This window comes from Anolis sagrei, chromosome 6, assembly GCF_037176765.1.
Source record: "Anolis sagrei isolate rAnoSag1 chromosome 6, rAnoSag1.mat, whole genome shotgun sequence".
Taxonomy (NCBI): Eukaryota; Metazoa; Chordata; class Lepidosauria; order Squamata; family Dactyloidae; genus Anolis; species Anolis sagrei.
In genome coordinates, this window is record NC_090026.1 from 3,430,098 (window position 1) to 3,445,097 (window position 15,000).

The 15,000-nt window shown below is 44.8% G+C and overlaps 1 protein-coding gene across 2 annotated transcripts in view; it reads right to left on the minus strand.

Annotated features, from left to right (window-relative positions):
- CHRNB1 (cholinergic receptor nicotinic beta 1 subunit) overlaps positions 1-15,000 on the minus strand; it is a 20,167-nt gene that overhangs the window by 2,103 nt on the left and 3,064 nt on the right. For both annotated transcript variants that reach the window (XM_060779907.2, XM_067469679.1), the window contains exons 3-10: positions 14,179-14,223; positions 11,483-11,592; positions 10,132-10,240; positions 8,328-8,475; positions 7,892-8,083; positions 3,569-3,792; positions 1,959-2,128; positions 25-175 (exon numbers count right to left, since the gene is read on the minus strand). In XM_060779907.2, the coding sequence (XP_060635890.2) occupies positions 25-175; positions 1,959-2,128; positions 3,569-3,792; positions 7,892-8,083; positions 8,328-8,475; positions 10,132-10,240; positions 11,483-11,592; positions 14,179-14,223 (1,149 nt within the window). The remainder of the gene's footprint in view (positions 1-24; positions 176-1,958; positions 2,129-3,568; positions 3,793-7,891; positions 8,084-8,327; positions 8,476-10,131; positions 10,241-11,482; positions 11,593-14,178; positions 14,224-15,000) is intronic.

The window sequence follows — 15,000 nt, forward strand, 5'->3', positions numbered from 1 at the left end:
CTCAGTGTAGACCACCAGACTCACCGTGTCGTGGTCCTCCTCCTCCTGGAGCTGCTCCGCGATGTACAGAACCGCATTCATGGCCGACTTCAGGTCCGGAGGGAGGGTGACGCTGTGGCTGCTGGGACCCTCAATGAATTTTTTCATGTCGGTAGAGAAGGCCTCCAGCTGGAACCTTGGGAGGGTGAAGCAGAGGAGAGAGAGTCCAAAAGAACAAGAACCACGTTCTTCCTGCCTCAAGGAGATATCTACATGGCAGAGTTGGTGCAGTTTGGTTTCCATGGCTCAGTGCTATGGAATCCTGGGAGTTGTCGTTTGCACTCTTTGGAACATAAGGATAAACTACATCTCCTAGGGTTGCAGTGCATTGAGCCATGGCAGTTCAAGTGGAGCCAAACTGCATTGGTTCTACAGTGTAGATGGATATCTGCTTTCCCAGACCTGGATTCCAAGCCCATATTCCTACCGTAACCTTCCTTCTTCCATCCATTTACATGCATTACACACAAACACCACATATACTATCTGTCTGTCTGTCTGTCTGTCTGTCTCTCTCTCTCTATCTATCTATCTATAGAACACACATATACATTATTATATATATCTCACATATACATGATAAACAACACATATATACAATATCTATATATACATATAAACATACACACCACATATGTACATTATATATATATATACACCACATATATACATAATGTATAGATAAACACATACACCACACATACAAATAATATATATATATACACACACACACATACATATACACGCACACCACATATCTATCTATCTATCTATCTAGCTAGCTAGCTAGCTAGCTATAGAACACATATATACATGATATATATACCACACATATACATGATATACACCACACATATACAATATCTATATATATATAAACATACACACAACATATATACATTATATATATATATTTAAAACACATACACCACATATATACATAATATATAGATAAATACATACACCACACATACAAATAATATATATATATATATACACACACACCCACACATACATATACATGCATGCCACATATCTATCTATCTATCTATCTATCTATAGAACACACATATACATGATATATATATATATACCACACATATACATGATATACACCACATGTATACAATATCTATATATAAATATATACATACACACAACATATATACATTATATATATATATATATAAAACACATACACCACATATATACATAATATATAGATAAACACATACACCACATATACAAATTATATATATATACACACACACACACACACACACATACATATACATATACACGCACACCACATATCTATCTATCTATCTATCTATCTATCTATCTATCTATCTATCTATCAATCTATAGAACACACATATACATGATATATATATACCACACATATACATGATAAATATCTATATACATATAAACACACACACGACATATATACATTTTATATATTTATATTAAAAAACACATACACCACATATATACATAATATATAGATAAACACATACACCACACATACAAATTATATATATATATACACACACACACATATACATCCACACCACATATATACATAATATATAGATACACACATGTTATCTATACACACACACCACACATCATATATATGTGTGTGTATAGATAACATGTGTGTATCTATATGCACCACACATATGCATTATATATACTCACATACACAGAGACACCACACATATAAATAACATAAATATATACACAAACACCACACACATATTATATACACACACCCCACATATACATATTAGATATATACATACACACCACACACATATAAATTATATACACACACACACACACCCATACATATACTGTCTGTCTGTCTGTCTGTGATGACTTCTGCCCCCCTGCCCAGAAAATCAGGATCTCACCTGTTGGGTTTGGGGAACTCGTAGGCAGGGGTGCGGATGAAATACTCGTCCGTTCGGCGGTTGGTTTTCACGGTAAACTCTTGCTTTGGGGGCAGAGGAGGGGGCTTCACAACGGGCTCCGGTTTGGGGCGCCGCAACCCCAAATAGGGAGGAAGCTTGTGGATAAAGATCTAAGGGAGAAGGAGAAGATGAAGGGAGACCTTTTGGAGCAAGACCCATCACGGGTGGCTCCACCGAGAAGCTCTCTTCCGCTTTGGCCAACTATGATGGCAGCCAACTATGGACCTATCTTAAAGTTTATCTTCAAAGTTAATTTCATTTGTTCGTAGATTAGTAAAATATATGCAAATATTTATTATAATTATCCATCAGGATGGTTTTTACAAAGAGGGGGGATGGCTGACTGTGAATCGTCTTGAGTTGCCTCTGGCTGAGAAAGGCAGTATACAAATGCAGTAAGTAAGTAAATAAATAAATGGCCATCAGCTGGAAGGGTTTCGATTGTGTCTTTCTGTGCCATGCAGCAGGGGGGTTGGACTGGATGGCCTTTGGGGGTCCCTCCCAACTTTAGGATTCACCAAACCTCTTTGAAGAAATTTGGAGGCTCTCTGTGTTTGGTGCTATGTGATCTTCCAGAAGCCCTCCGTATAGGTCTCCCACCTGTGTAGGCCACTTTACTTCCCACCTGTGTAGGCCACTCTACCTCCCTACCTCTCACCTGTGTAGGCCACCCTACCTTCCATCTGATTAGGACACTCTGCCTACCACCTGTGCAGGCCACTCTACCTCCCACCTGTGCAGGCCACCCTACGTTCCACCTGTGTAGGCCATTCTACTTCCCACCTGTGTAGGCCACTCTACCTCCCACCTGTGCAGGCCACTCTACTTCCCACCTGTGCAGGCCACTCTACATCCCACCTGTGTAGGCTACTCCACCTCCCACCTGTGTAGGCCACTCCACCTCCCACCTGTGTAGGCCACTCTACTGCCCACCCGTGTAGGCCACTCTACTTCCCACCTGTGCAGGCCACTCTACTGCCCACCTGTGCAGGCCACTCTACTTCCCACCTGTGCAGGCCACTCTACTTCCCACCTGTGTAGGCCGCTCTACCTTCCATCTGTGTAGGCCACCCCACCTCCCACCTGTGTAGGCCACTCTACTGCCCACCCGTGTAGGCCACTCTACTTCCCACCTGTGTAGGCCACTCTACCTCCCACCTGTGCAGGCCACTCTACTGCCCACCTGTGCAGGCCACTCTACTTCCCACCTGTGCAGGCCGCTCTACCTCCCACCTGTGTAGGCCGCTCTACCTTCCATCTGTGTAGGCCACCCCACCTCCCACCTGTGCAGGCTACTCTACCTCCCACCTGTACAGGCCACCCTACCTCCTACCTGTACAGGCCACCCTACCTCCTACCTGTGCAGGCCACCCTAGCTCCCACCTGTGCAGGTCACTCTACTTCCCACCCATGTAGGCCACTCTACTTCCCACCTGTGCAGGCCACTCTACCTCCTACCTGTGCAGGCCACCCAACTCTCATCTGTGCAGGCCACCCTACCTCCCACCTGTGTAGGCTGCTCTACCTCCCACCTGCATAGGCCACTCTACCTGCCGGACCCAGTCGGGCATCTCATGGGTGCTGGGGGAGCGGTGGTGGAGGTTGAGGTCCACGACGCTGAGGATGACGGAGAAGGTGACCAGGGTCATGGTGAACATCAGGTACTTGATGATGATGGGGACGGCCAGGGAGGTCTCGGGCACCTTGTCGGCCAGCAGCAGCAGGAACACAGTCAGTGTCAGGAGGCAAAAGATGGAGAGGGTGATCTTCTCGCCTGCAGGACACAAGGCTGGGTCAAAATCGGAGGGCTTGGCCTTTTGGGGGGCAGTGTTACTGCCCCAAAAACGAGTTTCCTGTGGAGAAGAAGTCCATTCCCCTCCCAAAAAGAGGCAGAAAATATCGTTTCCCATTGAGAATCTTTGCAAGGGAGGCCGAATCTTAAATATGACACTACGTAACAAAAATGGAAAACTTTTCTGTTCCTGGTTTGTTTAATTGTGCAGCCCTTACTGTGAAAATAGTTGTTCTACTCCAGAAACTTCATTTTTGTGGCTGACACAGACTAGGGTGAATGGTTTGAGACTTGATACGGGATTCAGTGGAAAACTATGTGCTACAGGATGATGATGAATAGATGGATGGATAGATAGATAGATAGATAGATAGATAGATAGATAGACTGATACACAACTTGATAGATAGATAGATAGATAGATAGATAGATAGATACATAGATAGGTACATAGATAGATACATAGATAGATGGATACATCTATATATATAAATTTGTTAGGGGCATCCAACGAGGAAACAAAACTCAAAAAACCCCCAACGAAACTTAACCAAAATTCCCATGCCCATAACACAACCCACAAGGTACAAACATATCTACTCAAAATGAAAAACAACACAACAACACACTCACAAAACGGCAAAACAACAAAACTCAAAAATCCCCCAATGAAACTTAACCAAAATTCCCATGCCCATAACACAACCCACAAGGTACAAACATATCTACTCAAAATGAAAAACAACACAACAACACACTCACAAAACGGCAAAACAACAAAACTCAAAAATCCCCCAACGAAACTTAACCAAAATTCCCATGCTCATAACACAACCCACAAGGTACAAACATATTACTCAAAATGAAAAACAACACAACAACACACTCAAAACGGCAAAACAACAAAACTCAAAAATCCCCCAACGAAACTTAACCAAAATTCCCATGCCCATAACACAACCCACAAGGTACAAACATATCTATTCAAAATGAAAAACAACACAACAACACACTCACAAAACGGCAAAACAACAAAACTCAAAAATCCCCCAACAAAACTTAACCAAAATTCCCATGCTCATAACACAACCCACAAGGTACAAACATATTACTCAAAATGAAAAACAACACAACAACACACTCAAAACGGCAAAACAACAAAACTCAAAAAAACCCCAACGAAACTTAGCCAAAATTCCCATGCTCATAACACAACCCACAAGGTACAAACATATTACTCAAAATGAAAAACAACACAACAACACACTCAAAACGGCAAAACAACAAAACTCAAAAAAACCCCAACGAAACTTAGCCAAAATTCCCATGCTCATAACACAACCCACAAGGTACAAACATATTACTCAAAATGAAAAACAACACAACAACACACTCACAAAACGGCAAAACAACTGAGCATGCGCATTGGCGCCCAGCCGCAAGTTCCCTGGCGCGCGCACATGCCCTTCCGGCCAACGTTCCCTCTGCGGAAACCATGCCCACTCCAAGCCCCGCTGCGCCGCTTCCCGCACAAACACACACGCCTGCCGCACACACACACACAACCCCACACTCCATCACTCCCCCCGCCGCCGCACACACACACACAACCCCACTCCCCCTGCCGCTGCACACACACACGCAACCCCACACTCCATCACTTCCCCCGCTGCCGCACGCACACACGCAACCCCACTCCCCCCGCCGCCGCACACACACACGCAACCCCACGCTCCATCACTCCCCCCGCCACCGCACGCACACACGCAACCCCACTCCCCCCGCCGCCGCACACACACACACAACCCCACGCTCCATCACTCCCCCCCCACCGCCGCACACACACACACAACCCCACGCTCCATCACTCCCCCCGCCGCTGCACACACACACACAACCCCACGCTCCATCACTCCCCCACCCCAATCTTACCTCCTTTTACTTCACGCCCCCTCCAAACCCCACCCCGCCCCTTCCCGCCCTGTCAAAATCTAGGAAAGACAGGAAGGAAGGAAAGAAGGAAGAAAGAGAAAGGGAGGTAAAGAAAAAGGGGGAAGGAAGGAAAGTTAGAGAAAGAAGGAAGAAGAAAAGGAAAGAAAAGGAAAGATGGAAGGAAAGAAAAGAGAGACAGCAGAAAAGAAAGAAAAAGGGGGAAGGAAGGAAAGAGATAGAGAAAGAAGAGGAGAAGGAAAGATGGGAGGGAAGGAAGGAGGGAAAGAAGGAGAGAAAGAGGGAAGATTGGCCACAGCAACACGTGGTGGGTAAAGGTTGTTATTTCTATTATTATTATTATTATTATGCTATTCTTCCTCTGAGACCCTTTGAGGGGGAATGGGAGAGGTGTCAGGTCCCGGAGGCAATGCATTGCATTATTGTTATTGTTATGATGGTGGTAAAATAAAAATAAATAAAAAGTGAAAGAAGGAAGCAAACAGGGAGGGAAGAAAGGCAAAGGAAGAAAGGGGGAGGGAATGAAGGAAAGAGAGAAGGATGAAACCAAGTAGTGAAAGAAGGAAAGAAAGAAAGAGGTAGAGAAGGAAGAAAGGAGAGAAAGGGGGAGGAAAAGGGGGAAGGAATAGGTAGGTACCTCTCTTTCATAATAGTCCAGATATCTACCTCAACTTTGATAAGTTTTACTATAGGCCACAGCAACGCGTGGCAGGGCACAGCTAGTATATACATAGATACGTAGATCATAGCTAGATAGATACATAGACTAGCTGTCCCCTGCCACGTGTTGCTGTGGCCCAGTCTGTTGATCTGGAAAACACAGTAATGAGAAAGTATTGGTTTCTAATATATGTAATTTCTTTCTGCTTGTGGGTAGACAGTATTTCTTGTTGTTTCTTTGTCAGTGTTGATGTGGAGAGTGTCTGGTTTGCCTACCCTGGAATATGCAACATATCATTGTCCTTTTTTAGGGATCCCTTTCAAATCTAAGATACTATATCTCTCTCTCTCTGTGAATCATATCTCTCTCTCTCTCTCTATGGCTGGATGGCTCTTTGTCAGGAGGGCTTTGTTTACGTTTTCTTGCCCTGGTGAAGGGAGTTGGACTCGATGGCCTTAAGTATTTTCTGTTGGTCATGGGGGTTCTGTGTGGGAAGTTTGCCCCAATTCTATCGCTGGTGGGATTCAGAATGCTCTTTGGTTGTAGGTGAACCAGTAACTACAACTCCCAAATGTCAAGGTGTATTTCCCCCAAACCCCATCTGTGTTCATATTTGGGCATATGGAATATTTGTGCCAAGTTCGGTCCAGATCCATCATTGTTTGAGTCCACAGTGTTCTCTGCATGTAGGTGAACTACAACTCCCAAACTCAAGGTCAATGTTCACTAAACCCTTCAGGAGCCCCCGGTGGCGCAGTGGGTTAAACCCCTGTGCCAGCAGGACTGAAGACCGACAGGTTCAAATCTGGGGAGAGGTGGATGAGCTTCCTCTATCAGCTCCAGCTCCTCATGCGGGGACATGAGAGAAGCCTCCCACAAGGATAATAAAAACATCAAATCATCCGGGCGTCCCCTGGGCAACGTCCTTGCAGACGGCCAATTCTCTCACACTAGGAGCGACTTGCAGTTTCTCAAGTCGCTCCTGACACGACAAAAAAACAAAGAAACAAAACTAAACCCTTCTACTGTTTCTGTTGGTCATGGGAGTCCTGTGTGCCAAGTTTGGTTCGATTCCATTGTTGGTGGGGTTCAGAATGCTCTTTGATTGTAGGTGAACTATAAATCCCAGCAACTACAACTCCCAAGTGACAAAATCAATTTTTTTGAGTGAAGGACATACATTGGGTTGTTAGGTGTCTTGTGTCCAAATTTGGTGCCAAATCGTCCAGGGGTTTTTGAGTTCTGTTAATCCCACAAACGAACATTACATTTTTATTTATATAATAATAATAATAATAATAATAATAATAATAATGATGATGATGATGATGATGATGATTATTATTATTATTATTATTTATACCCTGCTTTATCTTTCCCGCAGGAGTATCTTAATATGGGTTGAATTTGGGGGACTGCGAGGAAAGTCTGACATTGACCCCAAGACTTTGGGGTTTTCGGCTCACCCACCGGCTTCAGGAGGGAGGTAGAAGACGAAGATGGCCAGGATGGTGATCAGGATGCAAGGGATGATGACGTTGATGAGGTAGAAGAGGGGCTTGCGGCGGATGATGAGGTAGAAGGTGATGTCCTCGTAAAGGGGGTCCCTGGGGAGGGTGTTCTTGCGCGAAGGGCGGTGCCGGATCTCCCACTGACCGTTGTCTGCAGAGAGGAAAGAAGGCGGAGGTCAGACTGGATGCCCTCTAGGGTCCTCCCAACTCTGTAGTCCAGACATGGGCCAACTTGGGCCCTCCAGGTGTTTTGGACTTCAACTCCCACAATTCCTAACAGCCTACCGGCTGTTAGGAATTGTGGAGAGTTGAAGTCCAAAACACCTGGAGGGCCCAAGTTGGCTTTTGCCTGTCCAAGTTGGCTTTTGCATGGTCCCCTGGGCTGCCCATCTCACCAATGAAGGTGTTTTCATGGAGGATGATCTCCTTGAGCTCCTTCCTGTCCTTGTTGAGCGGGTGCAGGAGGGAGATCTCCGAGGAGTCGTAGCTGAAGGAGCGGAAGACCAGGGTGCAGTTTTGCCAGTCGAAGGGGAAGTAGGTCACCTGCCCAAAGGAAAGAGGCCAAAGAATGCAACGGAATGCAATGGACTGCAACGCCCAGCATCCCTGACCATGCCAAAGCAGTGCATCTGGAGGAATTGGGGACATGGAGCTTGTCCTTGGACTGGCACTGATGTGGAATTTAGATGGCAAAAAATGAGAGTCTGCCTGGCAAGCATGGCCTTTGAGACAGTCTGTCCCACTGATAAGCTGGAGGAGGAGGAGGTTAGAGGATTGATTCACGTGTCTACCTAGCAGGGGTGTTGTGTGTGTTTTAATCTTTCTGTCTTCCATCATCTCTGTGACCTAGCAGGGAACGTATACCTTGTGTACATGAGAGGGGTGTCTTACTGTAAATGAAATGGCAGGGAATAGGTTTTGAGGAAAGGAGAGATAATACCAAGAGACATCCTTTCTGGAGATAAGAAAAGTACGACTTTATTTCCAGCTGAGACCTGGTGAAGAGTTCCCTCCTAAAAGCACCAGAGCACCCGATCAAGGGGCTGACTGCCTTTTATAGTTTTCAGAATCAAGTAAACAAAGAACATGTGACAACATACAATTAAGTCATTCCTACGTCATCATAGCAAAGGACTCTTGTCTGCTGGAGCTAGGTGTGAATGCTAATCAAGGTGGTCAGTTGAAACATTCACACCTAGATCCAGCAGAATTCCACAGATATATAAACCCTTTTTCCTAGTTCCAACAGACCTCACTACCTCTGAGGATGCTTGCCATAGATGCAGGCAAAATGTCAGGAGAGAATGCCTCTAAACCATGGCCATATAGCACGAAAAAACCTACAACAACCCAGTGATTCCGGCCACGAAAGCCTTCGACAATACAATAATAATATCCTTTGAAAAAGGAGACAGAGGGCCTGATTCTGGCAGCCCAAGAACAATCCATTGCAACCAATGCCATCAAAGTCAGAACTGAAAAGTCAGCAACAGATCCCAAGTGTAGACTCTGCAAGGAAGCAGATGAAACAATAGATCCCATCCTCAGCTACTGCAAGAAGGTCGCGCAGACAGACTCCAAGCAGAGGCACAACACCCTTGCTCGGATGATTCATTGGAATTTGTGCCACAAACACCATCTGCTTGTGACAAAGAACTGGTGGGATCACAAGCCGGAAAAAGTTACAGAGAATGAACACGCCAAACTCCTCTGGGACTTCCGGATTCAGACAGACAGAGTTTTGGAGTACAAGACTCCTCGTCTCATGATCGTGTTAGAAAACAAAGTATGGATTGTCAATGTCACAGTCCCAGATGACAACAGGATTGCAGAGAAACAACTGGAAAAGCTGACATGATATGAGGATTTAAAGATCGAAATGCAAAGGCTCTGGCACAAGCCAGTACGGGTGGTCCCAGTGGTGATCAGCACACTGGGTGCAGTGCCTAAAGACCTTGGCCTGCACTTAAACACAATCGACGCTGACAAAAGTACCATCTGCAACTGCAAAAGGCCATCTGCACGCATTATTTGCCAATATTTGCCAATACATCACACAGTCCTAGACACTTGGAAAGTATCTGACGTGTGACCCAATACAACAGCCAGCAGAGTGACCTTGTTTGCTGTGGACTAATTTTGTTGTGTTTCAAATAATAATAACCACCCTTCGAATCCATGACCGTGTTCTGCCCTCACCTGGATGCTGCAGCTGGTCTGATAGAGAGCAGGGGGTTGCCATTGCACCCTCCCATCATGGCTCACCAGGACGTTTACTGGGAGAGCGATTTCAAAGACACCGTCGTAACTGGAAAGAAGAAGAAAGAGGATCGAAAGACATGGTGCCATGGAGCCAAACAACGATGATGGGAAGTGTAGTCTTCCAAGCAGGAACCCTTAATCAGATTGTAAGGAACCCAGGCATTCATTGGAGTGGACTAGTTGACCCTCAGGTTCCCCCTTAACTCTGCAACCTTCTAGGAACGAGAGTCACAATTACATAGTCATATACAATATATCGCATGTGATTTTTGTTCCTGGGTTATAAATGCCATTTCCTAATTGGTTCTATCATAAAAACATGGGAAAAGTTAGGGTTTGTTTTTGCAGGAGGGACATCATCCTGATCCTGCAGTACCGGGTCGAAGCTAGCCCAGGTCGGAGTGAGCTTCCAACCATTTGTGTAGCTTGCTGTTGACCTTTGCAGCCTAAATTTAGGTACCGCTTATGCGGGGAGACTAATTTAACTAATCTACGACACCATAAAATCCCCAGCAAGCATGCAAAAGAATGAGGAAGTACTCCATCAGTGTCACAAATGGAAAGTGAAGCAACAGCTCCCCTGGTGGCCAGAATACCCTCATGAAGCTGAAATGTTAAATAGCCTCTGTGTGTGTGTCTATATATGTTGCGTGTCTATGGCATTGAATGTTTGCCATGTATATGTACATTGTAATCCGCCCCACCAGGTCGAAGCCAGCCTGGGTCGGAGTGAGCTTCCGACCATTTGTGTAGCTTGCTGTCGACCTTTGCAGCCTGAAAGACAGTTGCATCTGTCAAGAAGGAAATTTAGGTACCGCTTATGCGGGGAGGCTAATTTAACTAATCTACGACACCATAAAATCTCCAGCAAGCATGCAAAAGAATGAGGAAGTACTCCACCAGTGTCACAAATGGAAGGTGAAGCGACAGCTCCCCCGGTGGCCAGAATACTCTCATGAAGCTGGAATGTTAAATAGCCTCTGTGTGTCTGTCTATACATGTTGTGTGTCTATGGCATTTAATATTTGTCATGTATATGTACATTGTAATCCACCATGAGTCCCCTGTGGGGTGAGAAGGGCGCAATATAAATATTGTAAATAAATAAAATAAATTTGGCTATTGCTTTTCAATGAAAATCTCATCAAGTCTTGACCGATTCAACATAGTTACGGCCACAAAAAGTTTCTGGAGTAGAGCAACCACTTTCCAAGTAAGGGCTGCACAATTAAACAGGAAACAACACTTTCAAACCAGAACAAACCAGCGGTCCTTAAGGGAGACTCACTTGTTCATCAGGACTATATCTGGAAGCCAGACATCACTGGAAAAAATGGGTACAGAGGTGATCCCTTTGAAATCCTTGGGATCCCAGGTGAAGCGATAATCGATCCATTCCTGTTATTTGTAGAGAGAAAGGAAAAGGTTGGAAAGAGAAAACGGAGGGGAAAAAGAATGATAACGGACCTTCAGTATCCACTGGGTTTTAGTTCCAGTACACCAGTATATATGGAGATCTGTTGAAAGGAGATTCCACCTGAACATGAGGAAGAACTTCCTGACTGTGAGAGCCATTCAGCGGTGGAACTCTCTGCCCAGGAGTGTGGTGGAGACTCCTTCTTTGGAAGCTTTTAAACAGAGGCTGGATGGCCATCTGTCAGGGGTGCTTCAAATGCAATTTTCCTGTTTCTTGGCAGAATAGGGTTGGACTGGATGGCCCATGAGGTCTCTTCCAACTCTATGATTCTATGTAGATGCTCAGGTCCCATTGTATACAACAACAACAACAACAACACTATATTTATAGACTACTCTATCTCCCCAGAGGGACCCAGGGTGGTTTCCAACACATATGGCAAACATTCAATGTCAATGGTATTGCCCTTTATATAAAACGGTGAGGTTTGCTTTCGGGAATTCTTAAGGGGTACTGAATCCGCGGATACGGAGGGCTGACTATGGCTATGTCTGCATTGTAGAATGAATGCATTTTAATTGACTTGGCTAAATACTATGGAAACCTGGGAGTTGTACTTTGACAAGGTCTTTGGCCTTCTCTGCCCAAGAGGGCTGGGGGGTCTCACCAAACTACAAATCCCACAATTCCATGGAATAGAAGTGGTGCCAAACTGAAGTGTAGATGCACCCCATGTTCAATTCTGCTTTTGCAAACAGGGACTGAATGGTTGGAAAGAGAAAAAGAACTGAAGTGTAGATGCACCCCATGTTCAATTCTGCTTTTGCAAACAGGGACTGAATGGTTGGAAAGAGAAAAAGGGACGAAAAATATGAATGACAACAGACCCTCGGTATCCACTAGGGTTTAGTTCCAGTGCACTAGTGGATAAGGAGATCTGTAGATGCTCAGGTCCCATTGTATACAACAACAACAACAACAACAACAACAACAACAACAACAACACAACAACAATTTATTTATAAACTCCCCAGAGGGACTCAGGGTGGTTTCCAACACATACGGCAAACATTCAATATCAATGGCATTTGCTTTTAGCAATTCTCAAGGGGTACTGAATCCGCGGATACGGAGGGCTGACTATGGCTATGTCTACATTGTAGAATGAATGCATTTTAATTGACTTGGCTAAATACTATGGAATCATAGGAGTTGTAGTTTGACAAGGTCTTTTTTCACCTTCTCTACCCAAGAGTGCTGGGGTTCTCACCAAACTACAAATCCCACAATTCCATGGCATGGAAGTGGTGCCAAACTGAAGTGTAGATGCACCCCATGTTCAATTCTGCTTTGCAAACAGGGGCTGAATGGTTGGAAAGAGAAGAAGGGATGAAAAAATATGAATGACAACAGATCCTCGATATCCACTGGGGTTTAGTTCCAGTACACTAGTAGATAAGGAGATCTGTAGATGCTCTGGTCCCATTGTATACAACAACAACAACCACAATTTATTTATAAACTCCCCGGAGGGACTCAGGGTGGTTTCCAACACATATGGCAAATATTCAATGTCAATGGCATTTGCTTTCGGGAATTCTTAAGAAGTACTGAATCTGTGGATACGGAGGGCTGACTATGACTATGTCTGCATTGTAGAATGAATGCATTTTAATTGACTTGGCTAAATACTATGGAGGGACTCAAGGTGGTTTCCAACACATATGGCAAACATTCAATGTCAATGGCATTGCCCTTTATATAAAATGGCGAAGTTTGCTTTCGGAAATTCTTAAGAGGTACTGAATCCGCGGATACGGAGGGCTGACTATGTCTATGTCTACCTTGTAGAATGAATGCATTTTAATTTACTTGGCTAAATACTATGGAATCAAAGGAGTTGCAGTTTGACAAGATCTTTATTCGCCTTCTATGCCCAAGAGGGCTGGGGGTTCTCACCAACTACAAATCCCACAATTCCATGGCATGGAAGTGGTGCCAAACTGAAGTGTACATGCACCCCATGTTCAATTCTGCTTTTGCAAACAGGGGCTGAATGGCTGGAAAGAGAAAAAGGGACAAAAATATGAATGACAATGGACCCTCGGTATCCACTAGGGTTTAGTTCCAGTGCACTAGTGGATAAGGAGATCTGTAGATGCTCCAGTCCTATTGTACATAACAACAACAACAATTTATTTATAAACTCCCCGGAGGTATTCAGGGTGGTTTCCAACACATATGGCAAACAATGTCAATGGTATTGCCCTTTATATAAAACGGCGACGTTTGTTTTCGGGAATTCTGAAGAGGTACTGAATCCGCGGATACGGAGGGCTGACTATGTCTATGTCTACACTGTAGAATGAATGTATTTTAATTGACTTGGCTAAATACTATGGAAACCCGGGAGTAGTAGTTTGACAAGGTATTTGGCCTTCTCAACCCCCATCTCACAGAACTACAAATCCCACAAGTGGTGTCAAATTGCATTCATTCTTCAGTATAGATGCACCTTGTGTTCAGAGCATTCTCGTTGCCGTTTTGATTGTGATTTTGTTACTTACCAAATTCAGGTAGACTTTTACAGTCAGTTTTTCGTCTTTTTCATTCTGAAAAGGAAACAGAGCACACAGAAAGAAGCAACAAAATGCAAAGGTGTATCTACAGGTATGGTCAAACTTGGGCCCTTCCGGGTGTTTTGGACTTCAACTCCCACAATTCCTGGCCTCAGGCCCTTTCCTTTTTCCCCTCAGCCGCTTAAGCGGCTGAGGGGAAAAAGGAAAGGGCCTGAGGCCAGGAATTGTGGGAGTTGAAGTCCAAAACACCTGGAGGGACCCAGTTTGACCATGCCTGGTGTACATGCACCCCAAGTCAGAATGTTCTGCCCAGAGAGAGAGATAGAAAGAGTCATGCAGGAAGGTCCCCTGCCAGGATGGAGGGATGTTTGGGCTAATAATAGTTAGGAAATGCAGCTGTCACTTGGGCTTCCTGTAACCCTCTCCGTCTCCAAGCCCAGGAAGGACTAGAAGTGAAAGATATCTTTCAAAGGGAGGCCAGAGAGGTCTGTGTAGAGCCCACCCAGAGCCCTTTGGAAAGGAAAAAGGGATAGGGAGAAAGAAGGAGGGGAGGAAAGAAGGAAGGAAGGAAAGAAAGAGGGGAGAGGAGGAGGAAGAGGAAGGAAGGAAGGAAGGAAGGAAGGAAGGAAGGAAGGAAGGAAGGAAGGAAGGGGAAAGGAGAGAAGAAAAGAAAGGAGGGAGGAAAGGAAGTAAGTAAGTAGATGAGCGAGAAGGAGGGAAGGAAGGAAAGAAACAAGGATAGAAAGAGAGAAGAGGGAGGGAAGGAAAGAAAGGGAGGGAGGAAAGAAAGGAACAAAAATTGAGGGAAGG